Raw genomic sequence first — 16,349 nt, forward strand, 5'->3', positions numbered from 1 at the left:
TTGGCTGCTGGGGAGAAATCCCCAACCCTGGTTCTGAGGGTGTTCATGGGGCCCCAGTGCAGGGAGCACCCACCAGGACCCATCAGCACTGCTCTAACACTGCTGCTGTGATGTCCTTAAGAAAAATCACACACAACAGATGTCAGCAGAAACTCATCAGAGCGATGCTGAACATTCCAAACATCCACCCAAAAAGATCATGGGAGAGACAGTGAAAACCACAGGGGGAAGAAGCATGAACTAGAGCAGAAAACCCTTCAGAGCAGCTACAGATCAAGAACTCTGCAGACACAGCTTCTGAATAGGAGGACGGCTCTGCCTGATTTCTTTTCGCTTTCCAAAGCAGAGGTTAAACTTGGTCAAGTACAGCTGCTAAGTCTAAGTGGCATAATTAAAAATTAACACTTGTCCCAACTGCTTTGCTCCAGCTAAGTTCTCATTTCATCTGCAACTGTGCTCTCCACGGAACGACTGACCGGATGGCACGGAGAGGGCTCTGCACAGCATCCTCCAGTTATTCAGCATCTTTCCTCCCACTGGAGGCCATCAGCTGGGATCCCAGTGCCCTGATCTCAAGAAGGCTTGGCAGCACATCCCTTTGTATCGCCCACTGGTCTGATTTGTCTCCTTAGGGACATTTTGGCTCATCAGGACGTTTTCAGTGCAAGACCCTTTCTCACTGGCACGGAAGCAGAGATGGAGTCCTGATGCCAAACTGTTCCCAGCTGATGTGCTGAGAGCTGGGACAACTTGTGGTGCCTCAACAGCAGATGCCAGGCCCTGGAAAGGGGCCACACATGCTCTTTTACTGGAACACACGAGAAAGAGGATCAGATACTGCAGTTGGATGCAAGGACCCAATTTTTCACAAGACACGTTCACCCTGTACAGAGAAAACTGCAAAGCAGCAGGCTGCAGTACACCTCCTGCCACAAACATTTGCTGCAGTGATTTATTCCTCCTCTTGCAAGCTGAGTGCTTTACACTCTGCCAGTGCTTATCATCCAAGTTGCAGGGGACTCGATAGCAAAGACAATGATTTTCAGCATCCCGACATCCGGCAGCGCTCGCGTTCCTGTAGCTCAGCAGAGCTGTCCTGCTGTCCCCTCTCGGGCTGCAGCCCGTCCCCAGGCCCAGCTCACCTGAGCAGTGTGGCAGGGAGCCGCTCCAGCGCCCGTCCAACTGGCACATGCGCGTGGAGTTGCCGACCAGAGCCCGCTTCCCCAGGCAGCTGTAGCGAACCACGGAGCCGACGGTGTATTTGTCACCCGAGATCTGAGCGTGGGGTGGGGAGCCCGGGTGCCCACAAGAGACCACTGCAAGAGACAGATGCAACAGCCTCAGCCACCAGGGAACCGCCTGGCTGCGGTTGGTTGCCTGCTGGCACTCTGGCAGCTCACACCGACGCAGCCGCCCCAGAGATGCCCAGCAAACAGCAGCGCCCAGCGCCAGGGATGGGCTCACACCGAGAGCAGACCCTGCATCGCCTCCTTTGAGGGCACATGAGGCACAGACCCCGCTGAGGGTCTGCGCATCGCTGCCTTGCCCCAACACCCACAGGCATCTGCGCATTCCTCAGAGAACCCTCCTTAACCTCAAACCATTCCATGCACATCCTCACCCCCCGCCCCGTCCCGGCAGCACAGAGCTGTAATCGATGCTGTGTCACACCTGAGCAAATTATCCTGGCGGATTCCGAGCGCTGCTCGCTCAGCCATCACCAGTAAAGAAGCACCGCTAACAATAATTAATAGGTTTACTTTAGCTTGGCAATCAAAGTGGAGACAGCGAGGGTGTTGACAAATATACCGACAGATCTAGGGGCTATTAGACAGGTCTGGATGAGCATTCTCAGCCTAAAGACCACGCGTCGCTCGGCTGCTGAAGGAAAGCATCCGTAACGGATATGTTCTCTCCCTCTGCTAGAGTCTAAAAATACAAATACTGGCATTAGGTAGAAAACATGATGTATGCCTCAATAAAAGGAGAGCACGCTTCTGTTTGGGCATGTGGGCGTTGAAATATATTGGTGCAGAGCTGTGACTAAAACCAAGGACGCTTTGCAAAGAAATGGGTTTGATAGCTAATACTTAAACTCGCACTGTAACTAACAATTTAATAACAGACACTCTGGCAGACTCAGCTAAGCTTAAAACCTGTGGCAGTATTGAGGTTTTTAGGGGATTTATGTACACAGCAGGCAGACTGCTCCTTCTGATGCGCTGGGCTCAGCTCCCATCTGCTTTCCTTCCTGGACTTCTCTCCCACTCCTCAAAGGAGATCAGCTCTGCTTTATTCCCCCCCCCCCCCAAACCAGGCATGAGACAAGACTCTCAGCACAAGCCTCTCCAGCATCAAGCTTCTTGGCTTCTGTTTTAGAAAGTCCCCACTAATTTTGGGTTCCCAGCTGTAAACACTTGGAAGGAATCCAGGTTTCAGCACTGAGCGCATCCTGACTTGGACTCACAGAGAACACAGATGTGCAAAAATCTCTCCAAGCTTTTACGCCTGCAGATTCCAGGTATCAGTTGTAGGACTGACCTGGGTTTCCAAAGCGCCCCCAAGTCTCCTCCAAATCAATGGATGTTCAGCATTTTAGGGAAGGAGATCCCTTTTACTCAGCTGAGCAGCTGTGGGCTGAGCAGCCCAAGGAAGCAGACTCATGGTTTGTAAAGGCAACTGCTCGCCTGGAGCCCCTGCAGCTGTGTTAACACGTGGTTATCACTTGTCAGCTCCCCACGGCCTGTGCAGGGTGCTGTAAACACGAGAAGGTGGCATGCTGCTAACAAAAGCAAAGGAAAACGTGCCAAACTTTCCTGCTTGTAACTCGGTGTCAGAGGATAGAACAAGAGGAAAGAATTGGTGATGGGTTTGGAACAGCTCAGCTGACTCAAACTTAAGAAGCTCCGTTTCTGACTGCTTTAGTGATTTATTATGCTGGGTGACAGGAGATCACAGTTGCTTTAGTCTCTAAAAAGGAAACACCAGCACAGCCCCATGTCTCTGTTCTGGCTGTTGGTTTTTTTTTGCCTGCTTGCAATACCAACCCCATGGCTTTCACATCCCAGGAAAGCTCCCCATGCTCTGCCCTGGGCTCCTGGGTGTCAGCTGCACTGCTCCTGGGGCCAAACCCCCCGGCTGCTAACATGGGGGCAGAGCAGAGCCTGTGCTATGAAGCCAGCACGCTGTGCTGGGGGCAATCCCACTGACTGAATTGAATTAACTCCATTCAGTGCCCGGGGAGCTCCTGGCTGAGGCATTACTACTGCAGCATGTGAGCCACATGAGCATTTTGTGTCTTCCTACACGTGAAGTCCTCTACACTATTGGAAATATCCCTTAAGCCAAAGTCACTGCACTGAACCTCCCAGTTTGCTCTGCAAACCGCAGTGGCACACAGGGCCAGGACACTTTAAGAAAGGCCAAAAACTGTAAAGGAAGAGTCAAGAAACAGATCCTCTTTACCACCTGCTTTGCAGCAGAACAAAGTCCTGGTGTGTTTCACCACAATGCCATTTCCCTTCCCTTGAAGCCATGGGGATGAGTGGGTGGAGGGAAGCTCAGCCATGCCCCGCTGGTGCTAAATACACTCTGTCCTTGGTCAGGCTAATTGATGCTGTTCCCTATGAAGGTCTGTGTTTCAGAAATGATGCTTCTCTTCTCTACCCACAGTATTTCTGCTGGAGCCGCACGGAACCAGTGTGAGCTGCCTCCCCTGCAGAGGGAAACAACCTCTGTCTGAAGAGATTTCTCTCCTCAAACCTCTTCTTTCCCTCCTGTGGGCAGAACCGGAGGCCAGGAACATTCCCATGGATTAGAAAGGGCCCTGGGTTCAGACTTTTTACAAGAGATTTCAGCCAAGTGAGCACCAGGAGAGCCGCGTGGAATGAAAACGCGCGGCAGGTTTGCGGAGCAGGGCTGGAAGCCCTGAGTGAATGGTATTAATCTGAAGAACTTACAAAGACACTGTGGGAGGGCACGGTCCCAAGTGCCATCCCCCTGACAGGTAAGGACGTGTGTACCCAGTAAGTAATATCCATGGCTGCACTGATAGGAGACAGTTGTTCCAAAGCTGAATCTGTGAGGACCGCTCGGCTGCACTTGACGGATGCTGTTTTCCAGGTGCCCGGGGTCGGTACAGTTTACAACTGCAAACAAACAACAACAACAACAACGAAAAGTACAAAACAAAGGGTGTAACAAAGAACAAAGGGTTCTTCAAGAAATGAGCAGGAAAAGGGGAAGAAAGCACAAGAACAAATTCCACAGTTGGGGGCGGGTTTCGTTTCGTTTCTTTTTTTCAGATTCTTTGGGAGCAGAAATAAAAAAAAAGAAATCTTTATTAAAAAAAAAGAGAGTGAAGGCAATGCTGCAGGCTCACAGCCTGGCACATGGTGCTCAGCAGCACAGCCTCACTGTCCAGCCCCAGATCAGGACTTTCACACCCAGCTAAGGCTGATTTCTTGACCCACACTGTGACAGCATCAACAGATACTGAATTAACGGAATAAAGACTGAGAGTGAAGGGAGGGAAGGGAATGTGAAGCAAACTTGGTGCTAATATCACTGGAAGTAGGGCAGCATGTAAGGAGAAAGGGCTCGGCAGCAAAGAGCAGAATGTTTGCTTTGAGTAAACTGGTCTAGGGTTATCAGGATGACCTCTGCTAATGGTCTACCCTGATATTCTCTTTTGTACTCCCCACTTAAAGCAAATAATTGCATGTCTTGGAGGATACAGGGCTGGGCAGAGACCATTAAGAGAAACCCAAGGGAAAACTGAATTTGTAACATCTAAGCAGGCCCTCAGAGTTCCAACATCACTTCCTAAGCAACCGTGAGGTGTTTTACACAAGCTTAGGCCAGCTTCAAGCTGGATTTTGGGAAGGCAGAGCAGTCAGTGAGGACGGGAGGCAGCCCAGCACTCCTGGGCAGAGCAGACTTACCACGGCAGGCAGGCAGGGTGCTGCTCCACTGCCCGTTGGCCAAGCACTGCGACTGCGCTGCTCCTTCCAGGCGGTACCCAGTGTTGCACACAAACTTGGCCACGTCGTTCAGGTTGAACTGAGCGCCCTGGGTCAGGCCGTTGGCAGGGTTGCCAGGGTGGCCGCAAGTGATGGCTACGATTAGAAATGGGAGATGTTACCTCTTTTGAATTACCTGGTGGTGGAAAACATAAAAATCTCAAGCAAAGAGAGCGTGGAAAAACCCACATCAACTCTGAAACTCACATGGACCTCAAAGATCTGTGGCCAGCTCTGCTGCAATACTGAATCAAGTTGAGGATACGGTAACTTTATTCATTTCACTGGCGTAGGAAATTCTCTGAACCACTCTCTAAGCAGCAGAGTGGCAGCATCTTACTGACTTATACCATAAATCCCCAGAGCTCCTCTTCAAAAATCCCAGCTACTGCTATTAATCTATTGCCTTGCATTACCCTGGGCATCGCAAACGCAGCCATGAAACCTGATGTTTTCCTCCCCCTGCCTGGTGTAAGTCAGATGCTCACTGCAGTATAAAGTTACACCTGGAGGGATAGTAAAAAGAGAAGAAAAATCAGGTTTCGAGCATACGGCCTAAAAAGCTTAAATCTTCCTGCTTCAGTCTGAGAAACTTCAGGGGAAAACCTCTGTAACTAAATCCTTGTAATGAGGATTTTTGTGTAGTTCTTTTTTCCTGTGGCTGATGCAAGCCCAGGGCAGCCCTGAGCTGCTCCAGCACATCCCAGGGGAAGCGTCAGGTGGGGAAGGCACAGAGAGCAGAGCAGCAGGAGCCCAGCAGCATCCAGCACCTGCAATGCTGGAGTTCAAAGCACTTCCACCTGGGCCGCTCTGCTGGCAGAGGTGGGGCTGGGAGGGAGGGAGCAACCTGGGAGACCTTTGCTTTGGGCACAGCAGCAAACCCCACCGTGCAAAGGAAATGTCAGGATGCTCCATACAGAGCTTTTTGGTTGCTCAAGGAATGTGACATCTTCTGACAGCTGAGGATGAAATGATATTGATTATTGTCATGCTGTAACTGGGTAATGGCCCAGCAGTAGAAGTCCAGCACTCAGCTGTATGGCTGCCAAAGCCAGAAGCTACAGCGGAAGATGAAATTCCCACAAAAGATCCATAACACATCTGACTGCCAGGGCTGGACTGTACCACAGGGATAGGAATTTATTCCTTATGCAAGCTGGTGACAGGTACAGGTTTAAAAAATATGAAGCAAGACAGCATTTCAGTGCTACAGGAAGCAGATGTCAGATTCTCTGAGGGACTTCTGAATACAATTATGCACGTTTTGAAATAGCTGATGGATTCTTTCCCAGAAAAAAAAAAAAAAAAAGGCTCCCTCCAGTTGGCATGGATCAAAAAGACCAGTTCACATAGAGCAAGCAACTGCAGCAAGTTTAAAGAGAAAATATCAGGACAGTAGGAAATGATAATGTGGTAACACGAAGTACCCTGAGCTTATTCTGAAGGTGATAAAGCCTCAATCCATCTCATTTCAGAGCTCAAGAGTGGTCTGCTTTAATGACATTAAATTTATGTTATCCATAAGGCTTAATGTAGTCTAATAACTTCAAGGCAAGTTTCTGTCTGGGATGCCTTTGCAGGGCTCTGCACAAAAGCTTGCTGGGCTTTCAGGTGCCGGAGTGGGAAGGCAGCACAAAGCAGCACTGAACAAAGGAACTGCGTGCAAATGAGCCCAGCAGTGAGGGATGGATCAGTACCAGAAGACAGACGCAGACAAGCTTTGTTCTGAAGGGTTTGGTCCCTCCTGAAAGAAACAAGACGATGCAAGAAAATGGATGCTTAAAAAATCCTCCGTTTCCATAAATCTGCCTGACAGCAGGAGGACCTCTATCAGTGTGATTTCCTGGTCCAAGGTTACTGTGTGTGTACTTGGCAGGCAAAAGTGAATTTCAACTTTTTCAGCTGAGCATCCTCAGCTGAATTCACGCCTGCCTAAAGAACCAGAGGCCTTCCCAATAGTTCTTACCCTGAAAGCCCCAGGAGGAATCCTAGACACGAACACCTCCAGTGTTAGGAGCCTTGGGCAGACTTTACAGCTTGAGTCTGTTTCTTACTTTTAGGCTGGCATCTGCATATTCATTGATTTGCAGGTCGTCCTTACCTCGTATCTTGCTGGTACTATTGTGCCTCAGCACACAAAGCCCTAACCCAGACATCAGAGGTGGGAAGTAAACACCTGGAGAATCGTGATATGAAATGGATTGCACTGTCCAGCGATAAGAAGATGCTTACACTTATTAACAACCAGAGCTCTAGAGACTTCCTTAATTAGCTTATTTACTGGAAAGATAAATGAGAAGGTTGTGCAAGGTGACTCATGAATGTGCATCAGAGGAAGAGAGAAGCTGACCTTCTCTGGCACAGAGCATGGGTCTCATAAGGAAGGTGAGAGCAGCAGTGTGCTTGGTGGGTGCCATGTCTGCCTCCAACCTCCCCACACCCCGATGAACCCTCCTCAGAAAGCACCCCTTCACCTGTGCTCATCTACTGGAAATGTGTGTGAAAAACCCCAAGATAAAGTGGAATTTATACAGTAGAATGGAGAAGCAAAGCAGTCAGAACTGCCGTGTCACCACTGCTGCTGTTCCTCAGCTCTGTCCTGTGCAAACCCCAGAGATGTTCATGCACTGTGCACTCGCTGTGTGCACGCAAAGCAATCTTGAACAGCCCGGCTTTGAAATGATTTGGGAAGCAGAAAAATAAGCAAAGCAACCTGAAAGCCCGCAGGTTGCTCCTTCCCAAACCAAGGGTGGCTGCCTACAGGACCTGCCGCTCCAGATTTGTTCCCAGCAGGACAGCTGGAACCAACTTCATCTTTGGACTGCCTGGAGAAATACCAGGCTCACTTCCAAGCATTGGTCCTTTTGGAAACCTGTCTGTGTTTCTCCTGATCTCCCAATGTCATCTCCATATCTGGCCTCTGAGCACACGGTATCAGTGCCAGAGATGGCTGTTCTGTTATGGAGAGCACTGCTATGGACTGCAGAGCTGCCATCAACACGGGCTGAACGGGAAGGACTGCTCTGCGCGGAGGCACTCAGCTGGTGCTGTCAGCCTGACAGCACTCTGAATGAGGAGCATTTCTGAAACAAAGCTGAACTCTCCTCCCAGAGGAGCAACGGTATGGGGGACCACTGTTTCTCAGCTGAGGGAGCCTGCTTTGGAAGAAGGGTTGGACCAGATGATCTCTAGAAGGGCCACCACTGAAAAGCCAGGACTGACAGTGAAAGCAGGTCCCTCCGCTCCAGCTCTTCATTGCTGTCAACTCAACAACAGCCTCTGCGTGTTTTCTCATCCTCTGACCACAGCCAGGGCTAAAACACCTGACAACATACTTACGCACACAGACAGGCGTCTTCCCGGACCAGCGGTGGTCCTGCTGGCAGATGCGCACGGACATCCCGATCAGACGGAAGCCGGGCTGGCACTGATACACCACACTGCCACGGTAGTTGTAGTTCTCACCGTTGATCTGCCCGTTGACGATGGGGCTGGGAACGCCGCAGTGCCCGGCTGCAGGAGGGACACAGGGGAAGCAGTCAGAGCTCCCGCCCAGAGCCGGAGCACGCCGACCTGTCTGGGTGGATCTGCAGTCATGAATCAAACCGGAGCGGCAGCAAAAACAACAGATCATTTTTAATAAAGCTCTCCTCTCCCATCTCAAAACATCTCACAGCTGCGAAGCGGTACGGAATCAAAGCCCGCTTCCTTCTTACATCTACTGACAACCCCAATGCGCTCGGTCCTCGCTCGGGCTCTTTCTCCAAGCAGCCTTTAAACCCCTGCTCCCTCCCGACACGCCATCAGGGCTCCCTCAGCACCACCACGTACCCAGGCACCTCACGTCAGCCCCGCTCCACAGCCCGTTGGCCATGCACTCGCGCACACGGGAGCCCACCAGGGTGTAGCCAGTGTTGCAGGAGAAGATGGCAGTGGCCCCATAGCTGGTCAGCGTGCCGATCTTGTTCCCATTGGGAGGCGTGGGCAGGTCTCCACAGGAGATAACTGAAAAGGATCCCAGAGCACAGTAAGAGGAAATTTATATCTGTACTTCATTTTGTTTAACAGAAATGCGACTCTCATCATCACAAGCCATTACTGAAGGCAGAAATGAGTATTAAACAGTTACATGCGGAACAACAACGGTTTGGTCACGTTGTGTGAGCTGACACATGAGCACTGCTAATGTTCATGCTTCAAGACATGAGTCGAGCAGGAAAGGTGAGACTGGCTGGGAAGAAGCCAGCCTTTTTCACAAAGGAAGTTCTTCATACAGAGATGTTTCCATTATTAAGCCACCTCCAGATGCAGCTGGGAAGCAATGACTTTCAAAAAACCCACAAAATGGCGTAAGATTAATGTGGGATTTCAAACCAGAGCTTGGAGACCTCTGTGCTCCTGGCAGCGACTTCCAGGATAGGGCTGCAGTCTCCAGACCTGACCCAGAAAGGACACCCAGATGAGAACCCGGGAGCCGCCTCCTCTGGCGCAGCTGGAGCTGAGCTGGGAGCCCTTGGAGATGCAGCTCCAGACACAAAGTTCAGCTCTTTATTTCACCTGCCTTAAAGATCTGCAAATCCTCTGGGAGCTTTCACACTCAGCAAGAAAACAGAGCCTCACGCTGGGTTCCTCTGACCTTAGTGCACTGCCAAGTTCCTGTCATTGGAATTTATGTGGCAATAACACAGGAGAAATAAAATGGGGTCAGGCTCACGCTCCTGGATCTGGCTGAAGAGCTAGCGGGGGTAAAACTACATCTGTCACTGAAGCTGGCAGTCGCATCTCCAGAAACAAAGAGAGCCAGGAGGGAAAGGAGAGCTGCCATTCTGAAGGAGAAATCTTGCTGCCTCTATCTGCACTTAGAAGAAGAAAAACTCCACCTTTGACAAAAGAGGAGGTCCAAAGCACTGAAGTCGTGTCAGAACGACTGAGAGCTGCTTGTATGCCAGGAATGCTTTTGATTTACAGGTGACTCTGTTACCCTCATAAACTTGGCATTTGCATCAAATTGGAAGAGGTTAGCTTTTGAATCAGAATTTTTTATTTTCTTTCTTAAAAGCAAACTTTAGAGCATCTGGCACTGGTGACAGCTAAGCTGCTGGGACCCGACAGCGACAGATGAGCTAATGTGCTTGAGTTCTTGGAAAAGTGTTTGAATTAAACCGAGAATCAGACCAACAGATGACCTCTCCCTGCTCCCAAACTCTCCTTTAGCAGCACAGTTCTGCAGCTACCCCCTCAGGTGCTGCCAAGAGCACCCAGGGCTGTGTTTGCACACTAACAGCAGAGCTCGCACCCCTGTCCCATGGCCATCAGAAAGCGTGATCCTCGTGAGATGCCCGGTGCAGCTGACCGGCGCCTGGCACGGCTGAGCTCTGTTCTTACTTTTGCAGGTTGGCATGGGCTCGCCGATGCTCCACTTCCCGTTGGCCTGGCACCTGATGACCCGCTGCCCTGTGTAGTAGTAGCCAGGGTCACAGATGAGCATCAGCTGGGCGTTGTAGTGGTACTGGATCTCGTAGGTCAGGCGCCACCGGCCGTGCTCCACAGCAATGCTGCTGATATCGGGACAGGTGACAGCTGGAAGCCAGGGAAAGAAATGAGACAAAGCTGTTTAAAGGGTGCTTTGGGGTATTTCAGGATGGTTTTTTAAACAGGGGGTAGCATCAACATCTCTATTTCACAGGTGGGAAAATGAAGCCCCGGGGGCACAAGTTACACAGGCTGAGGATCCTTGTGTACTAATGTTGTACCTGAGAGGCAGAGCTGCCCCTGCTGGAGCAGGCTGATGGTGCTCATGGTACTCACCCACGCAGGGTGGGGGTTGGTTGCCGTTGCTCCACTGCCCTTCCTGCAGGCACTCGGTGCTGGGTGGCTCACCAGGAGCCAGCTGGAAGCCTTGGTCACAGTGGTACACAGCTTTTGTCCCCACCGTGTATTCCTTGCCAAAGACGACGCCGTTCTTTGGGGCTCTGGGAACTCCGCAGGAGAGAGCTGGGAAGGAGGAGAGCAGAACCCAGCTGAGCAATCAGGCAGCTCCCAGTGTTATCACAGATATCTGTAAGTGAGCCGAAAGCCTGATCTCAAGCTCTCCTGTTTGTGAAAGCTCCAGCACTCCGTTGAATCCCAAAGCTGCACTGAATGCCCACTTCCACAGAGGATCAGATTTTCAGCTCTTTTCTAAGGGTGAGGTAACAGCAAAGCCAGCGCTCAGTACCAGCATCTGCTGGAAGAGACTGGCTCATGCTCTATAATATCCATAACACAAAATGCATCAACACAGTATTCGAAAGTTTCCACACACAGATAAAGGATTAGATAGCAGTAATGGTTTGTATTTACATCCCACAGCAGCAGCAACCCAAAACCCTTTTCTAACTGCACTTCTGGATTGCAGTAGGCAGCAAATTCTATAATTATGTAGTGCCAGAAGGAGGGATAAATTTAGCATCGTGGCTGAGAAGGTGGAGGGGGAAATTCAGGAGGAAAACTGACAAAGAGGCACAGTGCCAAATGGCCGTGCAGGAAAGCAGCACTTGGGAGGAGCTGGGCAGGATTGGGCCAGGCAGGTCCCAGCAATGCAAGCACCAGCCAGACACAGACAGGCCGGAATCGCACTCACTTATGCTGCAAGAGTTTCACAAGTTGCTGCAAACCCTGCTGCCCTCTTCCCTAATGCTGAGAAAAGCAGCACTGGGAATCTGTCATTCAAATCTGACTCTCCCAGTGTTGATAAGAGCTGAGAAATCAAACCTGAGCTGCATCCATCCAGCAAATGCATGAACTGGAAGCTGAGCCTATGTCTCCTGAGCCCTGTGCTGACCTTCCTATTATTCCCCCTGCAAATAAACAGGAGCTAGGAAATCATCAACCTTAGAAAAGTGACCTCCTGGTGATGTGGACCCCACTGAACACTGAAAGGAGAAACCAACATTCCCATGTATAGCATCAGCACAACACTGGAGCTCTCCACCACTCAAGGTCCAGAACGTTTTTATCCCACCACTACTCCACGAGTCGGTCAGAGCCCCAGCCTGGAGCACAATTACACAGCACCTCACAGACACTGGTGTTGCTAATAGGTGTGAGTAATTCAGCAGGCTGGTATTAGCATGATCAGGCATATCCCTGGTTGAAATGATAATCACACGTATGTCACTTCATCGAGCTAAGGAGCTCAGCGAATCTCTTCACAAGGCTGGGTGTCTAGACAAGCAGCCACGCTGAATACCAATTTCATTCGAAGGCAAAAGAAGAGGAGGCCTGGGAAGTCCCACCCTTCCACTTCCACCCTGCAGTTCTCTTGCTATGCCTTTTGATGCTGCATCCTATCCAAGAGGATGGAAGAAAGCTGAGCCCTTCCCTTGCCATTGTCCCCTGCAAAGCTTCCTCCTCTCTCTGGCTCAATTCTCTGCTGCTCCCAGGGGCTGGAGAGAGAGATCCCAAAGGCAGCAGCACTGCTAGTAGTTAGTTAGCAATAATACGGAACTTCTGGGCCAGAGACAGTTAACCAAAATGTTCATTAGGCCATCAGAAATAACAAAAAAAGTAACTCTCTCCTCCTGCAGATGGTCAGGCTACAACATGAAGATGTGCTGGTCAGGAAGAGCTAATTAGGACTGCAAACTGTGCTGCACCTGATGGCAGTCCCATCCTTCTCTGCAACCTGCCATCTTTGAGCAGAAGGAGCGATGGGGAACTCATTACTGACACTGTCCAGCTTTGGTTCTGGGGTGGCGATAATCCTGCTCCAAAGAGCGTTTCTGAAGCTCACATTCTGGACATTGAAATCTACAAAAACCAGAGATTAAAGGCAGAAGCTGTTCCAGGGGAAAGCACAATCAACATTTGGCCAGCAGAGACCCACTGAGAGTGAGATCCGGGGAAAAAGGAGCGCTTATGGGGTTCAGAGGTACAAAAGCTCAGTATGCAGGAAGAAAATGTGCTAGGAAAAGGGACAGAGGCTATGAAAGCAAATCTGCAGCTGGGAATCCAAAAACAAAGCAGCTTAAAAATAGACAGCAGAGACAGAAAAGGCATATTAGATCATCTTGTGCTCTCCTCCATTGTGCCAACGCAAGATTGTTCCCTGTAGAATACTCTCTGCTGCTTCCACAAATGTCAGTGAGGACAGAGCATGTAGTAAAGATTATTCAGAGGGGACGGGGAAGGGGAAGAGGATTATGTGCTGGCAGGAGGAAGCTATGGGAAATGTTATTTGTTAACTAGACCACGTGTTTACGGGGACCCCGGTTCTCCTCCTCCTGACACAGCTGACTGTGTGAGCAATTTATGCTGTGCTGCAGATCGAGTTCCCAAATCTCTGCCATTTTGTTCTGGCCACCGGAAAGGATGAGAAATTGAGCAGAGCCCAAAACAAAAGGTTGCCAGTTGGCTTTGGGAGCAATGCAAAAAAAGAAGTGCTGGATTTTCTGCAGCTGACCTGAGCATGGAGAGCTGTGCCAACCCCACTCTCAGCTGCTGGGAGCCAGGGGGAGCTGCACTGCCATGAATTCTCCTATGGCTCTGTTTGCTTCTGCTCGCCCACCTCCCATTCCCAGCTCAGGGCATTCGGTACCCATGGGATGTTGTTGAGATCCCTGATGGGAACATGTGTGAGCAGAGAAAGGAGGTGACTTTCCCAATGGGGTTACAGAGAGAACCTGCGTGAGCTCCGAGGAGCGTTCTGCTCCCACCCCTCTATGCAACATGCTCCCAACATCTCACATCCTCTCTCTGTCCATCCTCTTCTGTCTCTGTGTCTGAAATCCACCCCCCGTGCAGCTCCCAGAGGTAAACACAGGCTTCGGAACTGAACGAGGCTCAGGTGGCACTCCAGCACACCAGGACAGCGAGTGCTCGGCAGCATTACCACTGTTCTTCATTGTGTGATTTTCCTTAAGAAAAGGAGCCGCTGCATCAGAGAGATTCCTTGTGCTGGGCTCAGGGTTTGCAGGCACAGTTGCCATGACAGCCCTGTGCATGCCTGGCTCGTGGTGCCGCTCAGCAGCCCCAGCCCAGCTACTGCTGCAGTTAAATCATCACCAGAGCCTGTGCCCATTTCCCCAGCTCTCCCCCGCCAACGGCGCCGTGTTTTGGTGACAGAGGATTGGTTCACTGTTTTCCAACCACCTTTACACAAATACAGCCTTGAGAGGGCTCCATCAAGCACCCCCGTTGCAGAGCATCCCTTATGAGGCAGGACTGCACACAAGCTGTGTGCCTCCAGAAGGGACTGAGCGATTCATAGAATCAGAAAGGTTGGAAAAGACCACTATGATCATCAAATCCAACCACTGACCCATCGCCATCATGCCCACGAAACCATATTCCTAAGCAGAAGGGAATTTTCAAGGCTCTTTGGAACCCCTCATGCTAAATAATCCTGCTTTTCCTTAAGGCTCGGGCTGGGTGATGATGCAGACAGTGCAATGGGATTTTGCCTATGCTGTCTCCATTCTCTGGCTGGTTTCCAGGGAAGTCAATGCAATATTAATCCCCTGTGTTCAGTTCCCTTGGAATTTGGATGAATGTTCAAAGACACTGAAAGGTTTCATCTGAATAAAGACGGTCACCTTATCAACACAGGGATGACTGGTGGATTCTGAAGAAGGTGCAATCAGAAAGTGTGCATGAAGAGAGGAAACAGTGCAAATGCAAACCTCCAGGCACGCTGCCCTGCCCTGCCCTCTCTCCCACGCCTGGAAGGAGCCATGTGTTAAGTATGACATGTCATAACGATTACGGCTAATTAGGAGGTGATGTGGAAAGAACAATGGCATGCCTGAATCTCACATGAAGCCAACAGAAACTGGGCACCATCTGAATCCCATCCCCCACGGACACACACAGAGCTGAGAGGGGATTTCCAGAAACACTAAAGGAAATCCCAAGCACCAAATCCCAGCAGGACTCACACTACTTCCCTCCTTTCCACATTCTCCTCCTGTCCTTAACTGAAGCTTGGCTGTGCCTTTACTGAGAATTCAAACGCTGAAGGTTCTGCACAGATGGACTTTCTCTTGCTTGCCCCAGTGCAGACAACGAATGACCCCCTGCTCCTCAGCAGCTAACTCCCTTCCTTCCTTGCTCATCTGCTCCCAAGGACTCGCACATGAGGATCACCTCTCACTGCCTCCACGCAGCTCAAAGCCTCAGCGGGGAACCAGGGGAACTACAGCAGCCTTTCATTTGTACCCATTTTACTCAGCCCTTCCCACGACTGCCAGCTCCTCGGATGGACGCAGCCTCTCGCTCTCACCTTGGCACAGCGGGGTCGCTTCGTTCCACTGGAAGTAGCCCTGTGGGTGCTGGCTGCAGGTGGCAGTGCTGTGTCCCACCAGCCGGTAGCCGCTGTCGCAGCCAAAGCGAACCGTGGAGCCGGGCTGCAGCCCCGTCTGGCTGAGGATCAGTCCATGGGCTGGGGGCTGCGGGAGGCTGCAGTAAGGAGCTGCGAGAAGGGGAGAGGGAGGTACAGAAATCAGTGCGCGGGCTGCAGCGCGACAAATTCCTTTCCTGTTCTTGGGCTGTCCTGGCTTCGGCTGCTTACCATAACCTGAGGCTGTACAAGAAGCAGAACCAGGGACAGATAAAGACAAAGGCAAAGGGGGAAAGAGTGCAGAGCTACTATCTGCATTTCGCTCAGCTCTAGAAATAAAAAGTAATTTCTGATAATTAAATATTACTTAATTCATTTACTGAGTAAAGTCATAACTTATTTATGACACGCTGGCAAGTTCTCAACCCAGTTTTATAACTTCCATTAATTAAGATTTGCTAAGTTCCAAAAAATAGTAATTCACTTTAAGGAATTCTCAGCAAGCGCTCGACAGGCAGCAGCAGTTTTGTGCTGAATGAGCAACCAGGAATCCCTGGTTCTGCTCCTGTAAGAAAAGTGCACAATGCCTGAGCAGGGCACGAGGCTTTTGATACCATTTTCTACAAGTCTGTAACTCAGTAAGTGACACCTGAGTGTCCCCACGCAGCAGGAAGCTCTTAGCACAAGTTACGTTTCGTGATGTTACTTTTCAAACATCTCAAAATGGTCTCATCTTTACAGAGACACAATAATTTTGTAACAGGAATCTGACTGAACTGCAGCGGGTGGGTTTCATTCATCCAAAACCAAGCTGTCTGTGGTTACACATTCTGGTTCTGACTGCTAAGAGTAGGAAGCCCAGACAGAGCCGCTGGGTTTTTCTGGTGGTGGAGCTGCTTTCCCAAGCCTCACCAGCCTCAGAACAAGAATTCGTGTGCCTTCCCGCAAGCTTTGGCACCTTTCTGTGGTCACAGATGGCCTCTGCCCCTCTGCAGCAGTTTTGTGGAGAT

At 50.5% G+C, this 16,349-nt stretch overlaps 1 protein-coding gene across 1 annotated transcript in view; it reads right to left on the minus strand.

Annotated features, from left to right (window-relative positions):
- The window catches only part of CSMD2 (CUB and Sushi multiple domains 2), a 230,066-nt gene that overhangs the window by 21,092 nt on the left and 192,625 nt on the right, over positions 1–16,349 (minus strand). Inside the window, exons 50-57 of the mRNA XM_042834042.1 lie at positions 15,283–15,471; positions 10,830–11,015; positions 10,407–10,601; positions 8,853–9,026; positions 8,361–8,534; positions 4,944–5,117; positions 3,960–4,148; positions 1,143–1,316 (exon numbers count right to left, since the gene is read on the minus strand). Coding sequence (XP_042689976.1) covers positions 1,143–1,316; positions 3,960–4,148; positions 4,944–5,117; positions 8,361–8,534; positions 8,853–9,026; positions 10,407–10,601; positions 10,830–11,015; positions 15,283–15,471 — 1,455 coding nt within the window. The remainder of the gene's footprint in view (positions 1–1,142; positions 1,317–3,959; positions 4,149–4,943; positions 5,118–8,360; positions 8,535–8,852; positions 9,027–10,406; positions 10,602–10,829; positions 11,016–15,282; positions 15,472–16,349) is intronic.

The sequence above is a fragment of the Centrocercus urophasianus genome, unplaced genomic scaffold, assembly GCF_019232065.1.
Source record: "Centrocercus urophasianus isolate 14NV4802_14NV808 unplaced genomic scaffold, USGS_Curo_1.0 seq_43, whole genome shotgun sequence".
Classification (NCBI taxonomy): domain Eukaryota; kingdom Metazoa; phylum Chordata; class Aves; order Galliformes; family Phasianidae; genus Centrocercus; species Centrocercus urophasianus.